We start from the raw sequence: 13,860 nt of genomic DNA on the forward strand, positions 1-13,860 counted from the left end.
GGTACTGATACTGCCTGTATATAAATCTCAGCAAAAAAAGGAAATGTCCTCTCACTGTTAACTGCGTTTATTTTCAGCAAACTTAACAAGTGCAAATATTTGTATGAACATAAGATTCAACAACTGAGACATAAACTGAACAAGTTCCACAGACATGTGACTAACAGAAATTGAATAATGTGTCCCTGAACAAAGGGCGGGGTCAAAATCAAAAGTAACAGTCAGTATCTGGTGTGGCCACCAGCTGCATTAAGTGCTGCAGTGCATCTCTTCCTCATGGACTGCACCAGATTTGCCCGTTCTTGCTGTGAGATGTTACCCCACTCTTCCACCAAGGCAGCTGCAAGTTCCCGGACATTTCTGGGGGGAATGGCCCTAGCCCTTACCCTCTGATCCAACAGGTACCAGACATGCTCAATTGGATTGAGATCCGGGCTCTTCCCTGGCCATGGCAGAACACTGACATTCCTGTCTTGCAGGAAATCACGCACAGAACGAGCAGTATGGCTGGTGGCGTTGTCATGCTGGAGGGTCATGTCAGGATGAGCATGCAGGAAGGGTACCACATGAGGGAGGAAGGAGTATGTCTTCCCTGTAACGCACAGCATTGAGATTGCCTGCAATGACAACAAGCTCAGTCCGATGATGCTGTGACACACCGCCCCAGACCATGACGGACCCTCCACCTCCAAATCGATCCCGCTCCAGAGTACAGGCCTCGGTGTAACGCTCATTCCTTCGACGATAAACGTGAATCCGACCATCACCCCTGGTGAGACAAAACCGTGACTCGTCAGTGACGAGCACTTTTTGCCAGTACAGTCTGGTCCAGCAACGGTGGGTTTGTGCCCATAGGCGACGTTGTTGCCGGTAATGTCTGATGAGGATCTGCCTTACAACAGCCCTACAAGCACTCAGTCCAGCCTCTCTCAGCCTATTGCGGACAGTCTGAGCACTGATGGAGGGATTGTGCGTTCCTGGTGTAACTCGGGCAGTTGTTGTTGTCGTCCTGTACCTGTCCCGCAGGTGTGATGTTCGGATGTACCGATCCTGTGCAGGTGTTGTTACACGTGGTCTGCCACTGTGAAGACGATCAGCTGTCCGTCCTGTCTCCCTGTAGCACTGTCTTAGGCATCTCACAGTACGGACATTGCAATTTATTGCCCTGGCCAGATCTGCAGTCCTCATGCCTCCTTGCAGTCTGCCTAAGGCACGTTCACGCAGATGAGCAGGGACCCTGGGCATCTTTCTTTTGGTGTTTTTCAGAGTCCGTAGAAAGGCCTCTTGAGTGTCCTAAGTTTTCATAACTGCGACCTTAATTGCCTCCCGTCTGTAAGCTGTTAGTGTCTTAACATCCGTTCCACAGGTGCATGTTCATGAATTGTTTATTGTTCATTGAACAAGCATGGGAAACAGTGTTTAAACCCTTTACAATGAAGATCTGTGAAGTAATTTGGATTTTTACGAATCATCTTTGAAAGACAGAGTCCTGAAAAAGTGACGTTTCTTTTTTTGCTGAGTTTAGCTTCATTCTTGTGTGTTGTATTTTATTCCTATTGTGTTCCTATTTTCGTTGGGAAGGACTCGTAAGTCTACACCAGTTGTATTCGGTGCATGTGACAAATATCATTTGATTTGATTTGATCTCCCTTTTGAATGACCTTAAAGCAACAGAGAATCACCGTCAATCAGTCAGCCCATAGACATGATACAATAGAGAGAGAGAGGGTTCTTAGGTCTTCTCTCAGCGGGAAATGGAACAATTAGCTGGAGAAAAGCCTCTGCTCAATGGCTTATTATGTTCTTATTCTTCTTCTTATATTAAACCCGGTATGGTTCTTGAGTCTATGTTATTGTATTTGCCATTCCAGCAGTAGGTAGCTACTTCCTACAGACAACAGTACAGGCGACCTAATCTACTGAAACATAATACTACTTGTCTTTCTTCCCTCAACCATTACGCACCCTCATGCACTCACCACCCCTTTCCGTCGCACTCAAGAGTTCAAAGGGTCAGAGGCCTTTTCCACCAAGTATGCTCCACTCCATAAGTCAACGCCCCTTGCAGAGTAATTATACGAAACATACCGTAATACACGTGGTTGAGTGTGACATGGTTTTGACATGGTTTTGGACACACCCACTGTCGTCCCGGGTAGGGTATGGTAGGGTACACACTTTGAAAAAAACGTTCCAATAGGGTTCTTTGGCTGTCCCCATAGGATAACCCTTTTTGGTTCCGGGTAGAACTCTTGTGGGTTCCATGTAGAACGCTCTGTTGAAAATGTTCTACATGGAACTCAAAAGGGTTCCACCTGGAACCAAAAAGTTCTAAATGGAAAAAGGTGCTAGGAGTGTAGGGTAGGGAGTGGTATGCACTTCGAACAATAAAGTCGCATTTTTGGGAGACGGGAGTCATTGAAAGTATTTCTGGGAGACAGGAGACATTGAAAGTATTTCTGGGAGACAGGAGACATTGAAAGTATTTCTGGAAGACAGGAGACATTGAAAGTATTTCTGGGAGACAGGAGACATTGAAAGTATTTCTGGGAGACAGGAGACATTGAAAGTATTTCTGGGAGACAGGAGACATTGAAAGTATTTCTGGGAGACAGGAGACATTGAAAGTATTTCTGGGAGACAGGAGACATTGAAAGTATTTCTGGGAGACAGGAGACATTGAAAGTATTTCTGGGAGACAGGAGACATTGAAAGTATTTCTGGGAGACAGGAGACATTGAAAGTATTTCTGGGACACAGGAGACATTGAAAGTATTTCTGGGAGACAGGAGACATTGAAAGTATTTCTGGGACACAGGAGACATTGAAAGTATTTCTGGGACACAGGAGACATTGAAAGTATTTCTGGGAGATAGGAGACATTGAAAGTATTTCTGGGAGACAGGAGACATTGAAAGTATTTCTGGGAGACAGGAGACATTGAAGGTATTTCTGGGAGATGGGAGACATTGAAAGTATTTCTGCGAGACAGGAGACATTGAAGGTATTTCTGGGAGACATGAGACATTGAAAGTATTTCTGGGAGACAGGAGACATTGAAAGTATTTTTTGGAGACAACTTTGATTGAAAAAGGAATCCTATGCTTGAAAGCAGGCTGTTCTTCGTTTGTCGTCTCTTCCCCCAGTGAGTTGTGCTCTTTGACAGCCTTATGGTGCGTACAGGGATAACAGACCCCAACAACACTTGATTTGATTGGATCTGATTCCGTAAGTGCAGCGGCAGGCAAGAGAGCGAGTGGTGAATTATTTTCAAGCTGCTTTGACACATCCAAAATGAACTAGGTATGAGGGATACATGAAGGAGAGATGAGGGGAAGAGAGCTTGACAATTAGTGGAGATGAGGGGAGAACACAAGCCACATCTTTTGTCTGTTTTGTACTGAACGCTGATGATGATGTGATGGTAAACTGGGTTGAGTTACGTAATGCACTCAACTCATCACGCCCAGAAAAGAACTAGAGCCGAGTTCCCCAACGGGTCGCCGGTTGGACATAAAAGACGGCAATAACACCAGCAAATCCGCTCCAAGTGATTTTAATTTGGGAAATCTGTTTCAATGTATTCCCACGCTCTTCTCTCCTCTCTTCATGATCTCTTCTCTCCTCTCTTCATTATCTCTTCTCTCTCCTCTCTTCATTATTGTTTGTCTCCTCTCTTCATTATCTCTTGTCTCCTTTTCATTATCTCTTCTCTCCTCTCTTCATGATCTCTTCTCTCCTCTCTTCATTATCTCTTCTCTCTCCTCTCTTCATTATTGTTTGTCTCCTCTCTTCATTATCTCTTGTCTCCTTTTCATTATCTCTTCTCTCCTCTCTTCATGATCTCTTCTCTCCTCTCTTCATTATCTCTTCTCTCTCCTCTCTTCATTATTGTTTGTCTCCTCTCTTCATTATCTCTTCTCTCCTCTCTTCATCAGCTCTTCTCTCCTCTCGTCATCAGCTCTTCTCTCCTCCCTTCATTATCTCTTCTCTCCTCTTCATGATATCTTCTCTTCATGATCTCTTCTCTCCTCTTCATTATCTCATATCTTCATGATCTCTTTTCTCCTCTCTTCATTATCTCTTCTATCCTTTCTTCATTATCTCTCCTCGCTTCATTATCTATTGTCTCCTCTCTTCATGATCTCTTCTCTTCTCTCTTCATTAGCTCTTCTCTTCTCTATTCATTATCTCTTCTCTCCTCTCTTCATGATCTCTTCTCTCTCCTCTCTTCATTATGTATTCTCTCCTCTCTTCATGATCTCTTCTCTCTCCTCTCTTTATGATCTCTCTCCTCTCTTCATTATCTCTTCTCTGTCCTCTCTTCATTATATCTTCTCTCCTCTTCATTATCTCTTCTCTCCTCTCTTCATTATCCATTCTCTGTCCTCTCTTCATCAACTCTTCTCTCCTCTCTTCATTATCTCTTCTCTCAGCTTCATTATCTCTTCATTATCTCTTATCTCCTCTTCATTATCTCTTCTCTCTCCTCTCTTCATCAACTCTTCTCTCCTCTTCATTATCTATTCTCTCCTCTTCATTAACTCTTCTCTCCTCTTCATCAGCTCTTCTTTCTCTTCTCTTCATTAACTTTTCTCTCCTCTTCATCAGCTCTTCTCTCTCCTCTCTTCGTGATCTTTTCTCTCCTCTCTTCATTATCTCTTCTCTCTCCTCTCTTCATTATCTCTTCTCTGTCCTTTCTTCATTATCTCTTCTTTCCTCTCTTCATGAACTCTTCTCTCATCTCTTCATTATCTCTTCTCTTCTCTCTTCATTATCTCTTCTATCATCTCTTCATTATCTCTTCTCTCCTCTCTTCATTATCTCTTCTCTGTCCTTTCTTCATTATCTCTTCTATCATCTCTTCATGATCTCTTCTCTCCTTTTCATCAACTCTTCTCTCCTCTTCATTATCTCTTCTCTCTCCTCTCTTCATCAGCTCTTCTCTCTCCTCTCTTCATTAACTCTTCTCTCCTCTTCATTATCTCTTCTCTGTCCTCTCTTCATTAACTCTTCTCTCCTCTTCATCAGCTCTTCTCTCTCCTCTCTTCATTAACTCTTCTCTCCTCTTCATGATCTCTTCTCTCTCTCCTCTTCATCAGCTCTTCTCTCTCCTCTTAGAGACAGACAGTAGGCCTATCAGGGGAGTCATTATAACCATCCTGCCTGGTTTCTGAAGGTGATAAATGTCTCATATTTATTATCACTTATTCATTTATGAACCTATACCAACGGTGGAGATCGCCATGCTTAGGACTGGCCTTGAAGTATTTTTGATTGGTGATGACGATCAACATCATCATCTTCAACTTCATATCTTCATCCAATATCCCTCTCTGAATCATCCTCCAGCCAACTGCATGTCCTTTCTACTAGGTCACAGGTCACATATTTCACAGCAGGCTGTTTGATGAGTCGACATTGGTGACAGTGTGTCCCAAACTAGAGACGTTCTCTGGTACAGGGAGTAGCAGCAGAGGGGATGGGTTTCAATCCTCTACATACCAGAAAGCAGATCAGAGCCCTTCAGAAAGAGAGTCCAGGGTCCTGACTACATACCAGAATCTACATCAGATCCCTTCCCACAGAGTGACCCAGTACCCCTCCTTCACCCTAAACATTCCCACAGAGTGACCCAGTACCCCCTCCTTCACCCTAAACCTTCCCACAGAGTGACCCAGTACCCCCTCCTTCACCCTAAACCTTCCCACAGAGTAACCCAGTACCCCCTCCTTCACCCTAAACCTTCCCACAGAGTGACCCAGTACCCCCTCCTTCACCACAAACCTTCCCACAGTGACCCAGTACCCCCTCCTTCACCCTAAACCTTCCCACAGAGTAACCCAGTACCCCTCCTTCACCCTAAACCTTCGAACAGAGTGACCCAGTACCCCCTCCTTCACCCCAAACCTTCCCACAGAGTGACGCAGTACCCCCTCCTTCACCCCAAACCTTCCCACAGAGTGACCCAGTACCCCTCCTTCACCCTAAACCTTCCCACAGAGTGACCCAGTACCCCCTCCTTCACCACAAACCTTCCCACAGTGACGCAGTACCCCCTCCTTCACCCCAAACCTTCCCACAGAGTGACCCAGTACCCCTCCTTCACCCTAAACATTCCCACAGAGTGACCCAGTACCCCTCCTTCACCCTAAACCTTCCCACAGTGACCCAGTACCCCCTCCTTCACCCTAAACCTTCCCACAGAGTGACCCAGTACCCCCTCCTTCACCCTAAACCTTCCCACAGAGTGACCCAGTACCCCCTCCTTCACCCTAAACCTTCCCACAGAGTGACCCAGTACCCCCTCCTTCACCCCAAACCTTCCCACAGTGACCCAGTACCCCCTCCTTCACCCTAAACCTTCCCACAGAGTAACCCAGTACCCCTCCTTCACCCTAAACCTTCGAACAGAGTGACCCAGTACCCCCTCCTTCACCCCAAACCTTCCCACAGAGTGACGCAGTACCCCCTCCTTCACCCCAAACCTTCCCACAGAGTGACCCAGTACCCCTCCTTCACCCTAAACCTTCCCACAGAGTGACCCAGTACCCCTCCTTCACCCTAAACATTCCCACAGAGTGACCCAGTACCCCTCCTTCACCCTAAACCTTCCCACAGTGACCCAGTACCCCTCCTTCACCCCAAACCTTCCCACAGTGACCCAGTACCCCCTCCTTCACCCTAAACCTTCCCACAGAGTGACCCAGTACCCCCTCCTTCACCCTAAACCTTCCCACAGAGTGACCCAGTACCCCCTCCTTCACCCTAAACCTTCCCACAGAGTAACCCAGTACCCCCTCCTTCACCACAAACCTTCCCACAGTGACGCAGTACCCCCTCCTTCACCCTAAACCTTCCCACAGAGTGACCCAGTACCCCCTCCTTCACCCTAAACCTTCCCACAGAGTAACCTAGTACCCCCTCCTTCACCCTAAATCCACCCCTAAACCTCACCTCCGTGATGGGCTCAGTCCCAATCCCCTGCTAATGCACCTTATTGAGGTTGTATTGACGTTGTAAAGCGGTTGTATTGACGTTGTAAAGCGGTTGTATTGACGTTGTAAAGCGGTTGTATTAACGTTGTAAAGAGGTTGTATTGACGTTGTAAAGCGGTTGTATTGACGTTGTAAAGCGGTTGTATTGACGTTGTAAAGAGGTTGTAAAGAGGTTGTATTGACGTTGTAAAGCAGTTGTATTGACGTTGTAAAGCGGTTGTATTGACGTTGTAAAGCGGTTGTATTAACGTTGTAAAGAGGTTGTAAAGAGGTTGTATTGACGTTGTAAAGAGGTTGTATTGACGTTGTAAAGCGGTTGTATGACGTTGTAAAGCGGTTGTATTGACGTTGTAAAGAGGTTGTAAAGAGGTTGTATTGACGTTGTAAAGCGGTTGTATTGACGTTGTAAAGAGGTTGTATTGACGTTGTAAAGCGGTTGTATTGACGTTGTAATGCGGTTGTATTGACGTTGTAAAGCGGTTGTATTGACGTTGTAAAGCGGTTGTATTAACGTTGTAAAGAGGTTGTAAAGAGGTTGTATTGACATTGTAAAGAGGTTGTATTGACGTTGTAAAGCGGTTGTATTGACGTTGTAAAGAGGTTGTAAAGCGGTTGTATTGACGTTGTAAAGCGGTTGTATTAACGTTGTATTGACGTTGTAAAGCGGTTGTATTGACGTTGTAAAGCGGTTGTATTGACGTTGTAAAGCGGTTGTATTGACGTTGTAAAGCGGTTGTATTGACGTTGTAAAGTGGTTGTATTGACGTTGTAAAGCGGTTGTATTGACGTTGTAAAGCGGTTGTATTGACGTTGTAAAGTGGTTGTATTGACGTTGTAAAGTGGTTGTATTGACGTTGTAAAGTGGTTGTATTGACGTTGTAAAGCGGTTGTATTGACGTTGTAAAGCGGTTGTATTGACGTTGTAAAGCGGTTGTATTGACGTTGTAAAGTGGTTGTATTGACGTTGTAAAGAGGTTGTATTGACGTTGTAAAGCGGTTGTATTAACGTTGTAAAGAGGTTGTAAAGAGGTTGTATTGACGTTGTAAAGCGGTTGTATTGACGTTGTAAAGCGGTTGTATTGACGTTGTAAAGAGGTTGTATTGACATTGTAAAGAGGTTGTAAAGAGGTTGTATTGAGGATTAATGTGAGGGGGAGTGTGGGAACGGTACTAGGTTATGCAACAGGGAAACTGCAGACTAGGATGGTGTTCATTTGGAACAATGCCAACCCTTTTACTGTAGTATTGGACAAATGATAAGCAGCAATACATCACCCGTGCTTCTGAAAATGGCCGACAATCTGTGAAACAGTGGTTAGGTTGCTGTGCCAAGAAGGTGTCACAGAGATCCTATTCAATTAGATGAGTTGTAGTATGTCATTCGTAGGGTATGTCATATGGAAGGTGTGGCCTGGCTGTCCTGGGCTCAAGTGACATGGCTGTCATTTTCTGTCAGATCACAGTCTGTGTTCTAGCTGCCAGGAGGATGTTACTTTAGTTTCCACACTGATGTTATTGAGATAGAAAACCCTCAGGCATAGCTGTTTATGTATTACCTCATCTACATTCTGTCTTTGTACTGCGTGTGTGTGTTGTGTGTGTGTGTGTGTGTGTGTGTGTGTGTGTGTGTGTGTGTGTGTGTGTGTGTGTGTGTGGGTGTGTGTGTGTGTGTGTGTGTGTGGGTGTGTGTGTGTGTGTACTATGCGTGTTACCTCATCTCCACAAGGTGGTAAAAGGTCAGGGAGTATTCCTGAAACATCACATCTCTCTCTGTTTCTCTCCTTCCCTTCTTTTTCGTAGAAAAGAAGGCAGGAAACCCTAGCCATCAGTGCCTGTGAAAGAGAGGAACTCACTTTGTTTTATTAAACGAGTGGAAAAATGAATGAGGTTTCCAGCGGGCGGGTCCAGGGAGTGATGTCATGGGGATGTGTGTATTGTGTTGTTGCCATGGTTAATGTATTATTTCCATGCTGAGAGAGAGAGAGAGAGAGAGAGAGAGAGAGAGAGAGAGAGAGAGAGAGAGAGAGAGAGAGAGAGAGAGAGAGAGAGTTGTCCATCTGTACCACTCTCTCAGGGATTTCAGCTAGAGTTATCCATCTGTACCACCCTCTCAGGCATTTCAGCTAGAGTTATCCATCTGTACCACCCTCTCAGGCATTTCAGCTAGAGTTATCCATCTGTACCACCCTCTCAGGCATTTCAGCTAGAGTTATCCATCTGTACCACCCTCTCAGGCATTTCAGCTAGAGTTATCCATCTGTACCACCCTCTCAGGCATTTCAGCTAGAGTTATCCATCTGTACCACCCTCTCAGGCATTTCAGCTAGAGTTATCCATCTGTACCACCCTCTCAGGCATTTCAGCTAGAGTTATCCATCTGTACCACCCTCTCAGGCATTTCAGTTAGAGTTATCCATCTGTACCACCCTCTCAGGCATTTCAGCTAGAGTTATCCATCTGTACCACCCTTCTCAGGCATTTCAGCTAGAGTTATCCATCTGTACCACCCTCTCAGGCATTTCAGCTAGAGTTATCCATCTGTACCACCCTCTCAGGCATTTCAGCTAGAGTTATCCATCTGTACCACCCTCTCAGGCATTTCAGCTAGAGTTATCCATCTGTACCACCCTCTCAGGCATTTCAGCTAGAGTTATCCATCTGTACCACCCTCTCAGGCATTTCAGCTAGAGTTATCCATCTGTACCACCCTCTCAGGCATTTCAGCTAGAGTTATCCATCTGTACCACCCTCTCAGGCATTTCAGCTAGAGTTATCCATCTGTACCACCCTCTCAGGCATTTCAGCTAGAGTTATCCATCTGTACCACCCTCTCAGGCATTTCAGCTAGAGTTATCCATCTGTACCACCCTCTCAGGCATTTCAGCTAGAGTTATCCATCTGTACCACCCTCTCAGGCATTTCAGCTAGAGTTATCCATCTGTACCACCCTCTCAGGCATTTCAGCTAGAGTTATCCATCAGTACCACCCTCTCAGGCATTTCAGCTAGAGTTATCCATCTGTACCACCCTCTCAGGCATTTCAGCTAGAGTTATCCATCTGTACCACCCTCTCAGGCATTTCAGCTAGAGTTATCCATCTGTACCACCCTCTCAGGCATTTCAGCTAGAGTTATCCATCTGTACCACCCTCTCAGGCATTTCAGCTAGAGTTATCCATCTGTACCACCCTCTCAGGCATTTCAGCTAGAGTTATCCATCTGTACCACCCTCTCAGGCATTTCAGCTAGAGTTATCCATCTGTACCACCCTCTCAGGGATTTCAGCTAGAGTTATCCATCTGTACCACCCTCTCAGGGATTTCAGCTAGAGTTATCCATCTGTACCACCCTCTCAGGCATTTCAGCTAGAGTTATCCATCTGTACCACCCTCTGTACCACCCATACCTAAATGTTGGTTAACCCATTCAATTGTTGGAAGTATATATAGAATGTGATCGTTCTTTTTTATACAGTAATGCTTATTTTGACAAATGTAAACAAAACCCACTGCTATCTTTGATTCGATGTCTCTCATTGTGTTCCCCTCTCTCTTTCCCCATGCAGTGTGTGGCGTTGACCTGGCCCAGGGGGGGTTCTTTGTGCGTCAGGGGGAGTACATCTGCACCCTGGACTACCAGCGGATGTACGGCACGCGCTGCTTCAGCTGTGAGGAGTTCATCGAGGGGGAAGTGGTGTCAGCGCTGGGAAAGACCTACCATCCACGCTGCTTCGTCTGCGTCACCTGCAAGTAAGGGAGAAGGGACCCACACACACACACACACACACCTACGGGACAATCAGATGCACAGACAGATGGGTGCCCACATTAAAATATGCATCTGGATGTTTTGAAGACTGTCAATACTGTAGTTTGACCTGGAATCCCCTAAAGCATTCAAATGGAATACTGTGTGTACGTGTATATGTGTGTGTGTGTGATCTATAAGCCAGTGTTAGCTATGTGTGTGTGTGAAGGTGTTGTTGTTGATCTCTCTCTCTCTCTCTCTCTCTCTCTCTCTCTCTCTCTCTCTCTCTCTCTCTCTCGCTTTCTCCCTGCTCTCTCTCTCTCTTTCTCCCTGATTCTCTCTCTCTCTTTCTCTTTCTCGCTCTCTCCTTGATTCTCTCTCTCTCTCTCTCTCTCTCTTTCTCCCTGTTCTCTCTCTCTCTCTTTCTCCCTGCTCTCTCTCTCTCTCTTTCTCCCTGATTCTCTCTCTCTCTTTCTCTTTCTCGCTCTCTCCTTGATTCTCTCTCTCTCTCTCTCTCTCTCTCTCTCTTTCTCCCTGATTCTTTCTCTCTCTCTTTCTCCCTGATTCTCTCTCTCTCTTTCTCTTTCTCCCTCTCTCCTTTATTATCTATCTCTCTCTCTTTCTCCCTGATTCTTTCTCTCTCTCTTTCTCCCTGATTCTCTCTCTCTCTTTCTCTTTCTCCCTCTCTCCTTTATTATCTATCTCTCTCTCTTTCTCCCTGATTCTTTCTCTCTCTCTTTCTCCCCGATTCTCTCTCTCTCTTTTTCTCCCTGATTCTCTCTCTCTCTCTTTCTCCCTCTCTCCCTGATTCTCTATCTCTCTCTTTCTCCCTGATTCTCTCTCTCTCTTTTTCTCCCTGATTCTCTCTCTCTTTCTCCCTCTCTCCTTGATTCTCTCTCTCTCTCTTTCTCCTTTTCTCCTTGATTCTCTCTCTCTCTCTCCCTCTCTCTCTCTCTCCCTGTGTGGTGTATGATGTATGTTAGTCTCCATCTCCAACACTGCTGTATCTGTCACTGTGTCTGTTCTTCTAGGGTAGATTGATCATCTGTAATGTGACCTCTTACATTTAGGAGTTTGGGATGTCATAAAGGCTGAGAGGAAGGGATGGAGAGGGGGGAGGATGAGTCACACTGTCCTGACTCCTGTAGAGGTTGTTGTGCGGTCTGTCCCTTGGCAAGAGCATAGTGTTAATTAAACTGTGTGTGTGGTTAGTTGCATTGGTATCTACATGTGTGTGTTTCTCTGTGGAGAGGAGGAGGGGAGTCTCTAGTCATCACACTGTATCTCTAGTCATCACACTATCTCTAGTCATCACACATTCACCATCTATCTAGTTCTCTCTCTGTATCTCGAGTCATCACACTGGGTCAGTGTGGATGGGACCATGTACTTGTTCGTATATGTAATTTACGACTCATTAGTTTGGTGTGTGTGTGTTTGTGTGTGCGTCTGTGTGTGTGTGTGTGTGTGTGTGTGTGTGTGTGTGTGTGTGTGTGTGTGTGTGTGTGTGTGTGTGTGTGTGTGTGTGTGTGTGTGTGTGCGTCTGTGTGTGTGTGTGTGTGTGTGTGTGTGTGTGTGTGTGTGTGTGTATGTGTGTGTGTGTGTGTGTGTGTGTGTGTGTCTGTGTGTGTATCTGTGCCTGTGTGTGCGTGCGTGTTTGTCCCTACTCTTGAACCTGAGCAGCCTGGCTGTGACAGTGACCATATCAGATCCAGTGGGACTAACGTAGAGCATTAGGTGATAAACATAGCATGATAACAACTCCCATCTTTCACACTAATATCAGCCAAGACAATATGGAATTATCTCTGCTCTATTCTACTGAACCCGCTGCCAGTCTGGTAGTGGGATACTCTCTCCTCAGTGCGGCAGTACAGTTTGGTGTAATGGAGTCTTCCCTAATGCTGCTCACCTAAAGGCATTGATACATTTATGCATGGTCAATGTGGGGGTTATTTATTCACGGTGAGAGATTTCACATGATCTAATACCGTGAGAATTTAGTTGAAAAGGATAAGGTCTTCGTCAGGGGCCCTCGTCCGTCAGTGGCCTTTGTCCGTCAGTGGCCCTCGTCAGTGGCCCTCGTCAGTGGCCCTCGTCAGTGGCCTTCATCAGAACTAATTTTCTTTATCAATGTTGGCCCCCAAAAATTGTTGCACCTCAAATCACGTTGGTTGTCCGCCCTTCACATCTTACCCTGGAAATGTCGGCCATAGACATCATCGTCTGCAGTCTTACTCAGCCAAACAGTAAAAGATGTTCAGAGGTTAATGATGGCTAGTTAATTGTTGTGAACTGACCGTGTCTTGTGTTGCGTGTTGATTGGCAGACAGCCGTTCCCTGCCGGTGACCGTGTGACTTTTAACGGTAAAGAGTGTGTCTGCCAAAACTGTACACAGCCCCAGTCTGCCAACAGCCCTGCTCCCATACAGGCTGTACACAGTAAGTTACCCTACATACACTCATGTTCTGTCTCTCTGTCTCACGTCATCATTCTATACAGTATAATATCAGTCCACCTCCTTCTCTCGCTTCACCCTGATACGTCTCTCTATTTCTCTCTCTCTCTCACCCCTCCTCTCTCCCTGTAGACTGCTGTGGCTGTGGGAAGGAGTTTAAGAATGAGCAGTCTCTTGTAGCGCTGGATAAACACTGGCACCTGGGCTGCTTCAAGTGTAAGGTGTGCAACAAGGTGCTCAACGCCGAGTACATCAGCAAGTGAGTCTCTCATAGCCCCAACACCACAACATTTCAACACCACAACTCCTCCTCAACACCACCTCAACAACACAGCACCTCAACACCACAACATCTCAACACCTCCTCAACACAGCACCTCAACACCACCTCAACACCACCTCAACACCACCTCAACACCACAACATCTCAACACCACAACTCCTCCTCAACACCACCTCAACAACACAACACCTCCTCAACACCTCAATACCACCTCAACAACACAGCACCTCAACACCTCAACACCACCTCAACACCACAACTCCTCAACACCTCAATACCACCTCAACAACACAGCACCTCAACACCACAACTCCTCAACACCTCAACACCACCTCAACAACACAGCACCTCAACACCACAACATCTCAACACCA

General features: G+C 45.9%; 1 protein-coding gene across 8 annotated transcripts in view; it reads left to right on the plus strand.

The window, feature by feature from the left end:
- Nucleotides 1-13,860, plus strand: part of ablim2 (actin binding LIM protein family, member 2) — a 133,704-nt gene that overhangs the window by 54,258 nt on the left and 65,586 nt on the right. For all 8 annotated transcript variants that reach the window (XM_055938952.1, XM_055938951.1, XM_055938955.1 and 5 more), the window contains exons 3-5: nucleotides 10,563-10,746; nucleotides 13,074-13,186; nucleotides 13,336-13,462. In XM_055938952.1, coding sequence (XP_055794927.1) covers nucleotides 10,563-10,746; nucleotides 13,074-13,186; nucleotides 13,336-13,462 — 424 coding nt within the window. The remainder of the gene's footprint in view (nucleotides 1-10,562; nucleotides 10,747-13,073; nucleotides 13,187-13,335; nucleotides 13,463-13,860) is intronic.

The sequence above is a fragment of the Salvelinus fontinalis genome, chromosome 11, assembly GCF_029448725.1.
Source record: "Salvelinus fontinalis isolate EN_2023a chromosome 11, ASM2944872v1, whole genome shotgun sequence".
NCBI lineage: Eukaryota > Metazoa > Chordata > Actinopteri > Salmoniformes > Salmonidae > Salvelinus > Salvelinus fontinalis.